Consider the following 17,133-nt stretch of genomic DNA (forward strand, 5'->3'; position numbering starts at 1 on the left):
TATTTAGTGAATAATAGAAAATGTTTAGAGGAATATTTGGGGAATACTAGAAAATATTTAGGGGACCATTTGGGGAGTATTAGAAAATATTTAGAGGAATATTTGGGGAATATTAGAAAATATTTAGGGGAATATTTGGGGAATAATAGCAAATATTTAGGGAAATCATTCTATGATTCTATGAAATATTGGAGGAATATTAGCGAAACATTTAGTGACTAATAGAAAATGTTTAGGGGAATATTTGGGGGATAACAGCAAAATATTTGGGAAAGGGTGAATATTTGGGGAATATTAGGGGAATAATAGCAAATGTTTGGGGAATAGTGAACATTTGGGGAATAATAGCAAATATTGGAGGACTATTTGGGGAATTAAAAGATATTTGAGGACTATTAGGGGAATATTTGGGGAATAATAGCAAAACAGCTTGGGAATAGTTGGGAAATAATAGCAAATATTTGGGGAATAAGAGAAGGTATTTTGTGGAATATTTGGGGCGTAATAGCAGATATTTGAGGACTATTAGGGGAATATTAGGGAAATATTAGCAAAATAGCTCGGAGAATAATAGCAGAACAGCTTGGGGAATAGTTGGGAAATAATAGCAAATATTTGGGGAATAAGAGAAGGTATTTTGTGGAATATTTGGGGTGTAATAGCAGATATTTGAGGACTATTAGGGAAATATTAGGGAAATACTAGGGAAATATTAGGGAAATAGCTCGGAGAATAATAGCAGAACAGCTTGGGGAATAGTTGGGAAACAATAGCAAATATTTGGGGAATAAGAGAAGGTATTTGGGGCATAATAGCAGATATTTGAGGACTATTAGGGGAATATTAGGGAAATATTAGGGAAATATTAGGGGAATAATAGCAGAATAGCTCAGGGAATCGCCTCTGGCGCTAACGGGTGTCCCTGGCAGCTGACTCACGGCGTCATGAACAAGGAGCTGAAATACTGCAAGAACCCGGAGGACCTGGAGTGCAACGAGAACGTCAAACACAAGACGAAGGAATACATCAAAAAATACATGCAGAAATTCGGGGCCATCTACAAACCCAAAGAGGACACGGACCTGGAGTAAACCTGGAGTAAACCAACCCCCCCTTGGCACCCCAACCTCCCCCCCCAAAATCGATGCCAGCCGCAGCCGACCCTCGGAACAACCCGGATCCGCCACCATTCGCCGTTTTAAACCACCGACCTGTGCATTTGTTATTATTATTAATAATAATAATAATGATTCTTTTTTAAAACGCAAAAAACAAACCAGAAAATTGTGTTCCCTACGGCCTGAGGCTCTTTGTGCCGCTGGGGCTGAGGAAAAGCCGGATTTTCCGAAGCTGGATTTTCCCCCCAAACGCCGACCCCGGCGGTGCCGTCGCTCTGTATTATATTTTAACCTATATGTGAATATATTGATAATTTTCCGTTGGTTTTCCTTTTTTTTGTTGTTTTTTTCCTCACTTTTAACCCAAGACGTGCCGATCCCGTGGGAACACTTTGTAAGGATAATTTCGGGGTCGATATTTGAATTTTTGGGGGTGGTTTTTTTGTTGGTTTTTTTCTTTTTTTTTCCACTTTTTTCCTTGGTTTTCTTTACGGGTTCCGCGAGGTTTCATCCGTTTCCATGTAAATATTGCGGAGCGGGGCCCCCCCCCCCCCCACCCCGGATTTCTGGCAGGTCTCACGCTGTGTTGATAAGATTGATTTTACTGCTTTAAATCCTTTTACTTTATCCAATTTTTACGGAACTTTTTATGTAAAAAAAAAAAAAAAAAAAAAACACAAAAAAAAAAAAAAAAAAAAAAAAAAAAAAAGCCGACTAAAATATTGGAAAAAAAAAAAAAAGTGAAAAAAATAAAAAGAAAAATGACCAAAAATCGACAAAAAAAAAAAAAAGAGGTTTGGCAACGGCTGCGGGGTGGGGGGGATGCGGTTCGGGGAGCCCCAAATGCCCGTGGGGGGGTATGGGGGGGGCAGTGGGGTTTTTGGGGTGACCCAGCGCGGCGTGTGGGTGCCAGCCCGCGGTTTGGGGTTAAAATGGCTCTTTTCTGCCACGGTGCCGCTGCCCTGGGGTCTTTGGGGAGGGGGGGATGTCACACAGACACCTGCGGACACATCCCTGGGACGCCTGGAGACACATCCCTGGGACACATGGACACCCGGGGAAACATCCCAGGGATACACGGCTGCCTGGAGACACATCCCAGGGACACATGGACACCCGGGGAAACATCCCAGGGATACACGGCTGCCTGGGGACACATCCCAGGGACACACGGATGCCCGGGGAAACATCCCAGGGACACACGGACACCTGCGGACACATCCCTGGGACACACGGACACCCGGGGACACATCCCGGGAACACATCCCAGGGACACAGGGATGCCTGGGGACGCATGCCAGGGACACAGGGGCACCCAGGGAAACATCCCAGGGACACACAGACACCTGCAGACATCCCAGGGACACACGGACACCCGGGGACACATCCCTGGGACACACAGACACCCGGGGAAACATCCCAGGGACACACGGATGCCTGGGGACACATCCCAGGGACACACGGACGCCCGAGGACACATCCTAGGGACACACAGACACCTGCGGACACATCCCTGGGACGCCTGGAGACACATCCCAGGGACACATGGACACCCGGGGAAGCATCCCAGGGACACACGGACACCTGCGGACACATCCCTGGGACACACGGACACCCGGGGACACATCCCGGGGACACATCCCAGGGACACACGGATGCCTGGGGACACATCCCAGGGACGCACAGACACCTGCAGACACATCCCAGGGACACACGGACACCCGGGGACACATCCCAGGGACACACGGATGCCTGGGGGGACACACTTAGGGAGACACATGGACACCTGGGGACACAACCCAGGGACACACGGACGCTTGGGGAAACATCCCAGGGACGCACAGACACCTGCGGACACATCCCAGGGACACATGGGCACCTGGGAACATGCATCCTGGTGATACGTGCTTGGGGGGACACATGGACGCCTGGGGACATGCATCCTGGTGACACACACTTGGGGGGACACATGGGCACCTGAGGATACATCCCAGGGACACAGGAGGACACGCGTCCCGGTGACACGCATGTAGGGGGGCGACACATGGACACACATCCTGGTGACATGCGCCTGGGGGGACACATGGACATCTGGAGACACATGTCCTGGGTGGGGACATGTGCTTGAGGGGACATACGGACACCTGAGGACACATCCCAGGGACATGTGGACACCTGAGGACACGTATCCCGGTGACACATGCTTGGGGGCACACACGGACACCCGAGGACAGACGGACACCTGCGGACACACACTTAGGGGGACAAATGTGGGGGACACACACGTGGACACCTAAGGCCAAACATCCTGGAGACACGCAGACACCCGGGGACACATCCCAGGGACACACGGACACCTGGGGACAGCTCCCGGGGACACACGGACAGCCGGGAACACATCCCAGGGACACGTGGACACCTGGGGACACACACTTGGGGACACACGGACACCTGGGGACACATCCCAGGGACACACGGACATCCAGGGGGACACACTTAGGGGGACACATGGACACCCGGGGACACATCCCAGGGACAGCTCCCAGGGACACACGGACACTCGGGGACACATGGACACCCGGGGACACATCCCAGGGACACGTGGACACCTGGGGACACACACTTAGGGGGACACATCCCAGGGACACATGGACACCCGACGACACATCCCAGGAACACGTGGACACCTGGGGACACACGGACACCCGGGGACACATCCCAGGGACCCATGGACACCTGGGGCCACACACTTAGGGGGACATATGGAAATACGGACACCTGGGGCCACACATCCTGGGGACATGTGCCTGGGGGGGACACATGGACACCTGGGGACAGATCCCAGGGATACACGGACACCTGAGGACACATCCCAGGAATATGTGGACACCTGGGGACACATCCCAGGGACACGTGGACACCTGGGGACACATGGACACCCGGGGACACATCCCAGGGACACATGGACACCTGGGGACAGATCCCAGGGACACACGGACACCTGGGGACAGACGCCCCGGGTGGGGACCCGCGCTCGGGGGGACACACGGACACCAACTCGCCCGCACCTCGCGGTGACACACACGTTGACACGTTTAATGCCACCAGCCACCTCCCGCCCGCCACCCCACCCCTACAAAAGTACAAAACCCCTTCGCACCCCCCCCACAAACACCCGACGGGAAATGGCGGGAAGCGCCGCCCGCCCTCACACGGCCGAGGCGGCGTCCCCCGCTCCCGCCAAGCGCCGCGCGGCGTCGTGGCGGCCGATGGCGACCAGCGCCCGGCACAGCCCGTCCAGGGTGGCCCCCTCGGCGCCCGCCCAGGCGCTGAGCAGCGAGCGGGCGGGCGCCCGGCCTCGTCCGAAGGCGCCGATGGCGTCGGGGCCGAAGCCCAGGCGGGCGGCCAGGCTGCGCCAGTCCGCGCCCGGCTCCCCGCTCTCCAGCAGCCGCTCCAGTTCCTCCCGCCACTGCGCTGGCACCCCGCTCAGCGGGTGCCCCTCAGCCCGGGGGGCTGCGGGGGGGGACGGGGTGGTCAGTGGTGGCACCCGGGATGGATGTGCGGCACCCCACGGGGCTGCGGTGCCGGAGGTGGTGTTGGCTCCCGGGGGACAGAGACACGGGGTATGGGTGCTCCCCAACCCTGTCCGGGTGCTCCCTGAGCTCCGTTTGGGTGCTCCCCAAACACATTCGGGTGCTCCCCGAATGCCATTTCGGTGTCCCCTGGGACATGGGTGCTCCCCGACCCCCGTTTCGGCGTTCCCTGAGACATGGGTGCTCCCCAACCCCTGTTTGGGTGCTCCCTGACCCCCATTTTGGTGTCCCCTAGGACATGGGTGCTCCCCCAACCCCCATTTCGGTGTTCCCTGGAACATGGGTGCTCCCCAACCCCATGCAGGTGCTCCCCAACCCCCGTTTGGGTGCTCCCCGGGATATGGATCCTCCCCAATCTCATTTGGGTGCTCCCCAAACACATTCAGGTGCTCCCCGACCCCCATTTTGGCATTCCCTGAGACATGGGTGCTCCCCGACCCCCGTTTGGGTGCTCCCTGACCTCCATTTTGGTGTCCCCTGAGACATGGGTTCTCCCCCAAACCCCGTTTCGGTGTTCCCTGGAACATGGGTGCTCCCCAACCCCATGCAGGTGCTCCCCGACCCCCGTTTGGGTGCTCCCCGGGATATGGATCCTCCCCAATCTCATTTGGGTGCTCCCCAAACACATTCAGGTGCTCCCCGACCCCCATTTTGGCATTCCCTGAGACATGGGTGCTCCCCGACCCCCGTTTGGGTGCTCCCTGACCTCCATTTTGGTGTCCCCTGAGACATGGGTTCTCCCCCAAACCCCGTTTCGGTGTTCCCTGGAACATGGGTGCTCCCCAACCCCATGCAGGTGCTCCCCGACCCCCGTTTGGGTGCTCCCGACTCCCATTTTGGTGCCCCCTGGGACATGAGTGCTCCCCAACCCCATGCAGGTGCTCCCCGATCCCTGTTTGGGTGCTCCCTGACCCCCATTTTGGTGTCCCCCAGGACATGTGTGCTCCCCCAATCCCCATTTTGGTGTTCCCTGGGACATGGGTGCTCCAGAACCCCATGCAGGTGCTTCCTGACCCCCGTTTGGGTGGTCCCCGGGATATGGATCCTCCTCAACCTCATTTGGGTGCTCCCCAAACACATTCAGGTGCTCCCCGACCCCCATTTCGGTGTCCCCTGGAACATGAGTGCTCCCCAACCCCATGTAGGTGCTCCCCGACCTCTGTTTGGGTGCTCCCTGACCCCCATTTTGGTGTCCCCTAGGACATGGGTGCTCCCCCAACCCCCATTTCGGTGTTCCCTGGAACACGAGTGCTCCCCAACCCCATGCAGGTGCTCCCCGACCCCCGTTTGGGTGTTCCCCGGGATATGGATCCTCCCCAATCTCATTTGGGTGCTCCCCAAACACATTCAGGTGCTCCCCAACCTCCGTTTTGGTGTTTCCTGGAACATGGGTGCTCCCCAACCCCATGCAGGTGCTCCCCGACCCCCGTTTGGGTGCTCCCGACTCCCATTTCAGTGTTCCCTGGGACATGGGTGCTCCCCAACCCCATGCAGGTGCTTCCTGACCCCCATTTGGGTGCTCCCTGGGATATGGATCCTCCCCAACCTCATTTGGGTGCTCCCCAAACACATTCAGGTGCTCCATGGGACATGGGTGCTCCCCAACCCCTGTTTGGGTGGTCTCTTGGGTATGGGTGCTCCCCAATTCTGTTTGGGTGCTCCCCGGGACATGGGTGATACCTGATCCCATCTGGGTGCTCCCCAATCCTATTCAGGTGCTCCCTGGGACATGGGTGCTCCCCAACCCCATCTGGGTGCTATCTAAGGGTATGAGTGCCCCCCGACCCCGTTCGGGTGCTCTCTGGGGTATGGGTGCTCCTTGACCCCTATTTGGGTGCTATCTGGGACATGGATGCTCCCTGACCCCCCTTGGGGTGCTCCCCAGTGCGAAGACGCCCCCTCACCCCATCAGGATGCTCCCTGGAGCATGGGTGTACCCCAACCCCATCTGGGTGTTCCCTGGGACATGGGTGCTCCCCAACTCCACCTGGGTGAACCCCAAGGTAGGGACCCTCCCCAACCCCATCCAGATGCTCCCTGGGGTGTAGGTGCACCCCAACTCCATCTAGGTGCTCCACAGGCCACCCCAAACCCATGCGGGTGCTCCCTGGGGTGTCGGTGCACCCTAAAACCCACGCGGGCATTCCCCGTGCCACGGTGGCACCCCGACCCACCCGGGTGCTCCCTCCAGCACCCCAACCCCATCCAGATCAACACACCCTGACCCCCCACCCACCAACACGAGTGCTCCCCAACGCCCATCCCGATGACATCGAGGGACAGAACCCCCCAGACCGCAGCTCGGGAGCAGTCCAAACTCCATGGCTGGGTGGTGGGTGCTCACCCTTGGGTGCCTGGTGGGCTTCCTGCAGGCTGTGGGTGTCGAGGAAGACCCCGCTGTCGCTCTGGAGCTTCTCGCCCTCGGGCACCGGGTCCCCTGCCCGCGCCTTGGCCAGCTGCTGCTTCTGCTTGCACGTGCGCCAGCTGTGCCAGCGGGGGAAAGGGGGGGTCACCCAGGGTGCTGGGTGACCCCCCACCCATCCCACCCCACCCTGACCTACCACTTGAAGGCCACGTAGGCGAGGAGGCCCACCACCACGGCGGCCAGGAGGGAGCAGTAGACGGGGATGATGTCCTTGCCAGTGGCGTCGGGGGGTGGCACGAAGTCGGGGGGGACGGGCGAGGGGTCCCCCGGCACCGGCTCCCCCATGTCCTCATCTACAGCAATGGAAGGGGGAGAGGGGGGTCCCGCTCCCCCCCTGCCTCAGTTTCCCCTCGCCCCAGCACCCCACGGGTGGATGGTGGCACCCAAATATATCAGGGTGCTGAAGCGCGGTCACCCCCCCCCGCCCCAATTTCCCCCTTTAAGCGCCCAACCCCACACATGGGGAAACTGAGGCACGGCCACCCCGCGCCACGGTGACCCCCCCACCCCCCTGAACGGTGTCGTGCCCCCTGCCCCCTCCCTGGGTGCCACTCACGGGTGCAGAGGGTGTCGCGGGTGGGGGTGCAGGGCCGGGCGGGGGGCGTGGGGCAGAGGGTGCAGGGCTGGCAGGGCTCCTCCGCGCTGCTCACCGCCGAGAAGGTCCGGTCTGGGGGGGAGGGGGAGGGGGGGTGAGGGGCGCTGAGTGGGTGCGGGGGGGGTGGGGGGGTGTGGGGGGTACTCACTGTGGGCGCAGGGCTGGCAGCGCGGGTCGCCGTGGCCGCAGGGCTCGGTGACGCCAAAACCGGGGGGGCAGGGGGTGCAGCACCCCCCCCCCGCCTCGGTCTTCCCGCACCCCCCACCCTGCCCCGGCACCTGCGGGAACAGCGAGGGGAGGGGGTCGTGCCTCAGTTTCCCCTCGATGCTTTCGAGTGTCGCCCCCTCCCCCCAAATCTCCCTGTGTCGCCCCCCCCCTCCCCCGCCCCCCCGTCCACAGTGGGGGGTGGTTTGGGGTCCCGCAGCACCCTGGGGTCCCGCTGCGGGAGGGGGGACCCACACGGTGGGGGGTGCTCGGCCCGGCTGGGTGGGTGCTTGTGTCCAGGGCGGTGGGGTGGGGGGGGATAAAATAGAGTGGGAAGAGAGAGAATGGATTAAAAAAAAAAAAAAAAAGAAAAAATAAACTCAAAAGAAAATGTGAAAAATCGAATGAAAATAATAGAAAGAAAAGTGAATGATGAAATAAAAAATGAAAACGAACATGGAATAAAATGAAATGAAATGAAATAAAGGAAGGAGTAAAACGAAATAAAGAGAATGAAATGAAACGAAGTGAAATAAAGGGGGGAAATCAAGTAAAATAAAAGAAAGTGAAATGAAATGAAATGAAATGAAATAAATGAAATGAAATGAAATAAAATGAAATAAAATAAAATTAAGTGAAATGAAATAAAATAAAACAAAGTAATATGAAACAAAGTAAACCAAACCAAAATTAAAGTAAAATAAACCAAAGTGAAACAAAACCAAGTGAAATAAAGTAAAGTAAAGTAAAATAAAATAAATAAATAAAATAAAATAAAATAAAATAAAATAAAATAAAATAAAATAAAATAAAACAAAACAAAACAGTCCAACAGGCAACACCACGAAAAGAAACGAAGCGCCGCGGAACGGGGCACGCCGGGGAGGCAGCGGGGAACCCCGGCCCGGTCCCGGCCCGTCCCATCCCTCCCCTCTCCCGGGCCCGGCCCGGCCGGTCCCGCCCGCACCGGCCCGAGCAGCAGCAGCAACAGCGGCGGCAGCACCAGGACCCGCCGCATCGCGGAGACCCGGGCCCGGCCCCGGGACCCGCTCGCTCCGAGCCGAGCCGAGCCGAGCCGAGCCGAGCCGAGCCGAGCCGAGCCGAGCCGAGCCGCTCCGAACAGCCCCGAGTCGCTCCGGTCCGGCTCCGCTCGGTCCGTTCCGCCGCGGTTCGGCCCCGCTCGGTCCCGCTCGCTCCGGTCCGGCTCCGCTCGGCTGGACGCGGCCCCGCGGCTCGGGTGGGCGTGGCTCGCCCCGGGCTGGGCAGGGCGGGGCGCTCCGCCATTGGCTGCGAGCGGCGTGGCCCCGCCCCCCGGCTCGGCGTGGCCCCGCCCCTGGGGGCCCGGCGGGGCTCGGCGCCGCTTCGGGCGGGGCTCGGCTCGGTCCGGCCCCGGTTCGGGGTAGCCCAGTGTCCACCGGCTCCGTAGGGACCAGACTGGGCCAAACTGGGCTGCTTCCGCCCAGTCACGCTGGGACCGCGCCCCGCCGCCCCCCAGGGCCTGTCCCCTCCCCGCCCGGGGGGCAGAAGCGTCTCGGAGCGGGAGAAGCAGCTTTATTGACCGCGGTGCGGGGGGGTGGGTGCGGCACCCTGGGGTGGGTGCAGCAGGACCCTGGCATGGGTGCAGGGTCTTGGTTTGGGTGCAGGATGCTGGCACGGGTGCGGGACCCCATCATGGGTGCAGGGTCTTGGTGTGGGTGCAGGGTCTCGGTGTGGTTACGGGGTCTTGGTGTGGGCGCAGCACTCTGGCTTGGGTGCAGGACCCCGTCACGGGTGCACGGTCTTGGTACGGGTGCAGGATGCTGGCACGGGTGCTGAACCCCATCATGGGTGCACGGTCTTGGCACAGGTGCAGGATGCTGGCACGGGTGCGGGACCCCATCACCGGTGCAGGGTCTTGGCATGGGTGCAGGATGCTGGCATGGGTACGGGACCCCATCACGGGTGCAGGGTCTTGGTGTGGGTGCAGGATCTTGGCGCAAGCACGGGGTCTCAGCGTTGTTGTGGGGTCTCAGCGTGGGTGCAGCACCCCGGCTTGGGTGCGGGACTCCACTCTCCTCCCTACCAGCCACGGACGGGGTGCCAGAGCTCCACCACCTTCCCACCGGCATGAACGTAGTAGACGGGGTGCATGGCAGCGGTGGCACAGGCCTGCGGTGGGTGGGAAGGTGGAGCTGGGCATGGCATGGCATGGTGTGGCGGGGCATGGCGGGATGGATACTCACGTGGAAGGGGATGAGCGCCAAGGTGCTGCCCAACGGGAAACGCTCGAAATCCAACGGGCCGTCCACGGCTTCCACCTGCCCGTGCTCCTGCGTCAGCCCCACCAGCCTACGGGGACATGCCGTCACGGGGACGCGCCGTCACGGCCCCACCCGTGTGCCCCCTGGCACCCACCTGAGCTGGGGGTGCCCCTCGATGGCGGCACAGCCGGCGGGCACCTGGTCACGGCCATGGAGGCTGAGGGCGGCCCACCCACAGTCCACCAGCAGCTGGTTGCGGTGCGGGTAGTGGCCGATGACCCTGGTGAGGACGCGGATGGCCACGTCCTCCAGGTGGCAGGAGCCCAGTAAGGTCTGCTGAAGGTCTGGGAGAAGAAGAGGGGTGCAGCTCAGGTTGGGGTGGTGGGTGACTGAAGTTTGGGGGGATCCTCCCCATCTGCTCACCGTAGAAGAGGTAGTTGCCCGGGTGGAGCTCGGTGAGCTGGGCCATCTCCGGCACCGGGTGGCTGCAGGACGGCGTGGAGCCGATGCTGGCCTGGGGACACGGCACCCCCGCCTGCCGCAGCCTGCCAGCACATGGGACCCTCTGAGTGGCTGGGGCATGGCCGGGGGGGACATTGTCCTCGGGCACCATGGGAGGGGGAGCAGAGGTGGGGCCATCACCCTTGGATGCCATGGGAACAGGGTTGGATGTGGGGCCATCACCCGCAGGCGCCATGGGGAGCAGGACCAGAGGTGAGTCCATCACCCCTGGGTGCCGCAGGAGAGGGACCAGAGGTTGGTTCATCACCTCCAGGCACCATGTGTGCCAGGATGATGCCAAGATATGCTAAGGACCCAGCCAGATGTGCCGCAACACCCCCCAGATGTACTGGACACCCCCCCTAGATGTTTCTGGGAGCCCTCAGATGTGCAGGAGACCCCTTCCCGGATGTGCTGGAGATTCCCCAAGACGCATGAGGGTGCCACCGGATGTGCCCAGGAGGCTCAAGTTTTGCCAGAGATCCATCCAGATGTGCCCAGTCTGCTCCAGATGTGCTGGAGCACTCCCCAGCTGTGCCTGGGACACCCCTCAGATGTGCCAAGACATCTCCAGATGTACCAGACATGCCCTCAGATGGGCCTGGGATCCTCCCCCCAGATGTGCCAGAGCCCCTAGATGTGCCAGCACCCCCCAGATGTGCTCAGGAGCCCCTAGATGTGCCAGAGCACCCCCAGCTGTGCCTGGGACCCAACCCAGATGTTTCTGGACCCCCTCCAGATGTGCCCAGGACCCCCTAGAAGTGCCCACGTTCTCCTAGATGTGCCTGAGCAGCCCAGATGTGTCACCCCCCCCCCCCCCCCCGTATTCAAAGGCCACATGACAACGGGGGGGTGCCATGTCCCCACGCTGCCAAGGTGGCAGCTGGGGAACGGTGACACCCCCTCCCCGCTCTCCCTGGCCCCTCTGGAGTTGTGGAGTCCATCCGGGGGTTGGGGGGGGGGGCAGAACAGCCCCCCCAACTTTAGGGAGGGAACTGAGGGGCAGCAGGTTTCCCCCCATACCTCGGTTTCCCCCTGTACCTCAGTTTCCCCTCGTGCCTCAGTTTCCCCACTGCCAAACAGTGCCACGACCGGCTCCAGTGGCACTGGAGACCCCCAGGACGGGTCCCCAATATCCCCATGCATTGGGGGATGGGGATCCCGGGGGACCCCTCCCCCCTCACCCAGCAGGAACCATCCAGCAGCAATTCCCTCCAGGATGCAAAACCCCCGCTGGGATAAAAGGGTGACCGGCGGGGGCGGGGTGACGATGCCCCAGGTCACAACCTGCCACCGAAGCCACATCAAAGGTGACCTGAGCCACCTCGTCCTCCTCCCGCTCCCCGGGGGGGCTTTGTGGGACCCCCTTTTATGGGGGTAATCTACATTTACAACCAGCCGCAGGTTTTTATGGGGTGGGGGGCGATGGGGACACCCCATGGTGACCAACTTGACACCTTCCCACCCAAAAAAACCCCACCATAAATCCCCTTAACTCTGCCCAGCCCAGCCTGGGGCCACTCACACGGTGACGAAGCGGAGCACGGCGGTGGCGGTGGCCCTGGCGATGGCTTGGATGGCCGGGACGTCACGGCAGCCGTAGGTGTCCCCGCAGTGAGCGTAGACCCCCACCAGCGTCACCTCCTCAGGTGCCTCCTCGGCGATGGCCCGGGCCAGGGCCAGGGCACCTGGGTCCGTGGGTCGCACGCCGGCTGCCAGAGGGGAGGAGGGCATGGTTTGGATCGGGGCTTTGGTGGCCCATGTTGGGTGAGATGGTGGGGATGAGGGATTGGGGTTGGGGACACGTGGGGCATCACCCCCCCATGGAGCATCCTGGGGGTGGGTGGGTGGATATGGGGTGGGGGGGAGCTGAAATGTCCCATCAAGGGGGCTGGGGGGCTTGTGGGGCACCTCTCCCCATGGAGCACCCTTTGAGGGGGGCTTATGTGCCCCATCTTCGTGGAGATGGTGGTTCTGGGGGCTTGGGGTTGGTGAGGCATGGAGTGTTCTTGAAGAATGACTCTTGGGGGGTCTTAAATGCCCCATCCCAGTTGAGCTGGTGGGGCTGGGGGAGACATGGAGCATCCCCCATGCATGGAGCATCATTGGAGAATGACTTGTGAGAAGGGGGCTTAAACACCCCATCCCAGTTGGCAACGGGGGGGACATGGAGCACCCCCCATGGAGCATCCTGAGCATGGGTGTGTGAAGATGGGGTTTGGGGGCCATGGGGGAGCTTAAATACCTCATCGTGGGGGCTGGGGCTCATGAGGCACCTCTTGCCATGGAGAAGCTTTGAAGAATGACTTTGGGAGGGGTCTTAGCACCCCATTCCAGTTCAGCTGGTGGGGACATGGAGCATCCCTGCCCATGGAGCATCCTTGAAGAATGACTTTTGGGGGCGTGTCTGAAACACTCCATCTCAGTTGACATGAGGTGTTTGGTGGGTTGGGTTGATGTTGGATTGGTGGGGCATGGAGCGTCATCCCCAAGGAGCATCCTTGAAGAATGACTTTTGGAGGGGAGGTGTCTTAAACACCCCATTCCAGCTGAGGTAAACTGTTTGGTGAGTTGGACTGATGTTGGGTTGGTGGGGCATGGAGCATCCTTCCCCAGTGGTGCATCCTTAAAGAATGTCTTTTTGGGGTGGGTCTTAAACACTCCATTCCAGTTGACATGGTGGGGCTGGTGGGGCATGGAACATCCCTCCTCATGGAGCATCCTTGAAGAATGACTTTTGGGGAGGTGTCTTAAACACCCCCTCCCAGTTGAGATGGTGTTTGGTGAGTTGGGCTGATGTTGGGTTGGTGGGACATGGAGCATCCTTGCAGAATGACTTCTGGAGGTGTCACCTACCCCTGCCATTGCCGCAGTCGAGCTTGAGCCAGACGAGCCAGCGCTGGCCGGCGGGCAGCGGGTGCTGGCGCAGGAGGGCCAAGGCCTGGGGGCTGTCGAGGAGGAGCTGGAAGGCCTGGAGACGCTGGGCCAGGGCGGCGCATTCCTCCAGCCGCCCCCCCGGCAGCGGGTAGGCGTAGAGGATGTCGTCGAAGCCCCCCGCCGCGAAGAAGCGAGCTTCGGCCAAGGTGGACACCACGATGCCGCGACGGGTGCCACCCGTTGCCAGCTCAGCACCTTCTCTGGGTGGGTGGGGGGGAATGGGGGTGAGGGGGTGCTGGGGGGGGTGCTAAGGGGGTGCTGGGAGGGCATGGGGGGTGGTGGGGGATAGTGGGGAGAAGGTGGGGGGACGGTGGTGTAGAAGGTGGGGAGACGCTGGGGGATACTTGGGTGGGTGGGGGGATACTGGGAGGATGATGGAGAAAAAGGTGGGGAGATGTTGGGAGGATGCTGGGGGAGACTGGGGGGGATGCTGGGCGGAGGGTGGGAGAGAAGCTGAGGGACTGTAGGGGTGATTCTGGGGAGGATGCTGGGGGAATGCTGGGGGGGAGGATGAGGAGGATATGGGGGGGAAGATGGGGGATGCTGGGGAGGATAATGGTGGGTACTGGGGAGATGATAGGGAAGAAGGTGGGGAGATGTTGGGGGGATGCTGAGGGGGTGTGGGGGGGTTCTGGGGAGGATGCTGGGGGGATGCCAGGGGGGGAAGGGTGGAGTGTGCTGGGGGGGAGGATGGGGGGATACTGGGGAGAAGATGGGGGATGCTGGGGAGGATGATGGAGGGTGGGAGGATGCTGGAGAGATGCTGGGGGGATACTGGGGGGGACAGGTGAAGGGTGCTGAGGAGGAGGGTGCTGGGAGGATACTGGAGGGATACTGGGGTGACTGGGGGGATGCTGGGGGGCACTCACAGGGTCTTGTGGGTTTTGACGTGGGGGCGCAGGCGCAGGCCCAGGGCCCAGCACCGCTCCCGCATGCGCTCGGCGTTGCGCCGCATCGTCCCCTGGTCCAGGGTCAGCGCCGGGGTGGGCACCTGCTCCAGGGGGGCTCCCAGCCACGCGCTGTGGGGAGTGGGCAGGGGTGGGGGCACCCGTCCTACGCCCACCCCCCACCCAAATCTGCACCCCTCCCCAAAAACCTACACCCACCCTGCACCCCCCACCACCCCCGCGCTGGGCACAGGCCTGGGGGTTCCCACGCTCTGGGAGTGGGACGTATGGGAGAGGGACATGTGGGACTGGGATGTATGGCACAGGGACACGTGGGACTGGGACACGTGGGTTATCTGGGAATGGGACATATGGGACTGGGAAACTTGGGACTGAGACATCTAGGACTAGACACTTGGAAGAGGGACATATGGGACTGGGATATATGGGATTGGGACACCTGAGCCCCCATGGGAATGGGACATGTGGGACTGGGACAATTGGGTCACTTCAGACAGGGACACTGAGAACAGGGACAAGCAGAGGTGGGAAACTTGGGATTGGGAAATCTGGGAAAAGGACAAATAGGACTGGGATATATGGGACTGGGTCAGCTAAGACTGGGAGAGGGGACATGTGGGACTGGGACGTATGGGACAGGGATGTCTGGATCACCTGGGACTGGGTCACCTGGAAGAGGGGATGTATGGGACTGGGACACCTGGGAGAGGGGACATATGGGACTGAGATGTATGGGACAGGGACACGTGGGACTGGGACACGTGGGTTATCTGGGAATGGGACATATGGGACTGGGAAACTTGGGACTGAGACATCTAGGACTGGACACTTGGAAGAGGGACATATGGGACTGGGATATATGGACAGGGACACCTGAGCCCCCATGGGAATGGGACATGTTGGACTGGGTCACTTCAGACAGGGACACTGGGAACAGGGACAAGCAGAAGTGGGAAACTTGGGATTGGGAAATCTGGGAAAAGGACAAATAGGACTGGGATATATGGGACATGTGGGTCAGTTAAGACTGGGCATCTGGGAGAGGGGACATGTGGGACTGGGATGTATGGGACAAGGACACCTGAGTCCTCCAGGGAATGGGACATGTGAGACTGGGACAACTGGGTCACCTCAGACAGGGACACTGGGAACAGGGATAAACGGAACTGGGAAACCTGGGATTGGGACATCTGGGACTGAATGCCTGGAAGAGGGACATACGGGACTGGGATATATGGGACAGGGACATCTGGGACTGGGACACGTGGGTCACCTGGCACTGGGACATATGGGACTGGGAAACCTGGGACTGAGTCATCTGAGAGAGGGGACATATGGGACTGGGACGTATGGGACAGGGATGTCTGGATCATCTGGGACTGGGTCACCTGGAAGAGGGGACATATGGGACTGGGACACCTGAGAGAGGGATGTCTGGATCACCTGGGACTGGGTCACCTGGAAGAGGGGATGTATGGGACTGGGACACCTGGGAGAGGGACATATGGGACTGGGATATATGGGAAAGGGACACGTGGGACCGGGACACATGGGTTACCTGGGAATAGGACATATGGGACTGGGAAACTTGGGACTGAGACATCTAGGACAGGACACTTGGAAGAGGGACATATGGGACTAGGATATATGGGATAGGGACACCTGAGCCCCCCAGGAATGGGACATGTGGGACTGGGACACCTGGATCACTTCAGACAGGGACACTGGGAACAGGGATAAGCAGAACTGGGAAACCTGGGATTGGGAAATCTGGGAAAGGGACATCTGGAAGTCGGACATGTGGGACAGGGACACCTGGATCACCTGGGACAGGGACACCTGGGATTGAGTCACCTGAGAGAGGGTACATATGGGTCTGGGATATATGGGACATATGGGACATCTGGGACTGGGACACCTGGAGCTGGGTCACCTGGGAGAGGGGACATGTGGGACTGGGATATATGAGAGAGAGGGGACATATGGAACTGGGACATACAGGACAGGGACACTTGAGCCCCCCCAGGAATGGGACATGTGGGACTGAGACAACTGGGTCACCTGGAATAGGGCCACTGGGAACAGGGACACCTGGGACTGGAACATATGGGACAGCGCCACCGGGAACAGGGACACTTGGGACTGGGCCCTATGGGAATGGGAAACCTGGGACTGGGCCACCTGTGACGGGGCCACCTGTGCCCAGGACGCAGGGACGGGGCCATGCGGACCCTCCGGTGCGGTGACCTCAGTGTCCCCACCACCACGCGGGACCCCCAGCCCTCCCCCTGCCCACCTGTCCGTAGGTCTGTCCATCCGTCCGGCCGTCCGGTTCTGCCGCTGCTCCCGGCTCAGCTCCGGTGGCCCCGCTGGTGCCCGCTCCACGTGACGCCGTGGGCAGCCAGCCTTGGCCGGGGACAGCCAAGGGGGTGGCAGGGGCAGGGGAGGACACGGGCACCGCGGCCGGGACAGCCTGCCAGCTCCCTGGGACAGCGGCTGGCTCCGGTGGCCCGTGCCCACGGAGGGGGGCCGAGGCAGGACGGCTGAGACCTGGCACGTTCGTGACACGTGGGCACAGGGTTGCCGAGGGCCGAGGCCGCGCGTGCTCGTGA

General features: G+C 60.5%; 2 protein-coding genes across 2 annotated transcripts in view; one reads left to right on the forward strand and one right to left on the reverse strand.

Annotated features, from left to right (window-relative positions):
• The window catches only part of SETD2 (SET domain containing 2, histone lysine methyltransferase), a 72,860-nt gene extending 71,286 nt beyond the window's left edge, over positions 1-1,574 (forward strand). The window contains 1 exon segment of the mRNA XM_086614827.1: positions 930-1,574. Within this exon segment, the coding sequence (XP_086470953.1) occupies positions 930-1,091 (162 nt within the window). The 3' untranslated portion in view covers positions 1,092-1,574.
• An 8,419-nt stretch (positions 1,575-9,993) lies between these two features.
• Positions 9,994-16,837, reverse strand: LOC147528413 (D-serine dehydratase-like). The gene is made up of 8 exons (XM_086615029.1): positions 16,818-16,837; positions 14,483-14,632; positions 13,533-13,813; positions 12,202-12,388; positions 10,599-10,720; positions 10,330-10,519; positions 10,158-10,263; positions 9,994-10,083 (listed from the first exon to the last, which is right to left on the reverse strand). The coding sequence occupies exons 1-8, from the start codon at positions 16,835-16,837 to the stop codon at positions 9,994-9,996; spliced, it is 1,146 nt and encodes a 381-aa protein (XP_086471155.1).
• Between the last annotated feature and the right edge of the window lie 296 nt (positions 16,838-17,133).

This window comes from Tauraco erythrolophus, chromosome 7, assembly GCF_009769465.1.
Source record: "Tauraco erythrolophus isolate bTauEry1 chromosome 7, bTauEry1.pri, whole genome shotgun sequence".
Classification (NCBI taxonomy): domain Eukaryota; kingdom Metazoa; phylum Chordata; class Aves; order Musophagiformes; family Musophagidae; genus Tauraco; species Tauraco erythrolophus.

Bases quoted from the DNA above. Each gene is read 5' to 3' on its own strand.
- LOC147528413 (XM_086615029.1), bottom strand. From the start codon at position 16,837: ATGGACAGACCTACGGACAG. The intron at 13,814-14,482 runs GTGAGTGCCCCC...CCACCCACCCAG, and splicing joins GTCAAAACCCACAAGACCCT to AGAAGGTGCTGAGCTGGCAA. The intron at 12,389-13,532 runs GTAGGTGACACC...CCCCTCTGGCAG, and splicing joins CGACTGCGGCAATGGCAGGG to CCGGCGTGCGACCCACGGAC.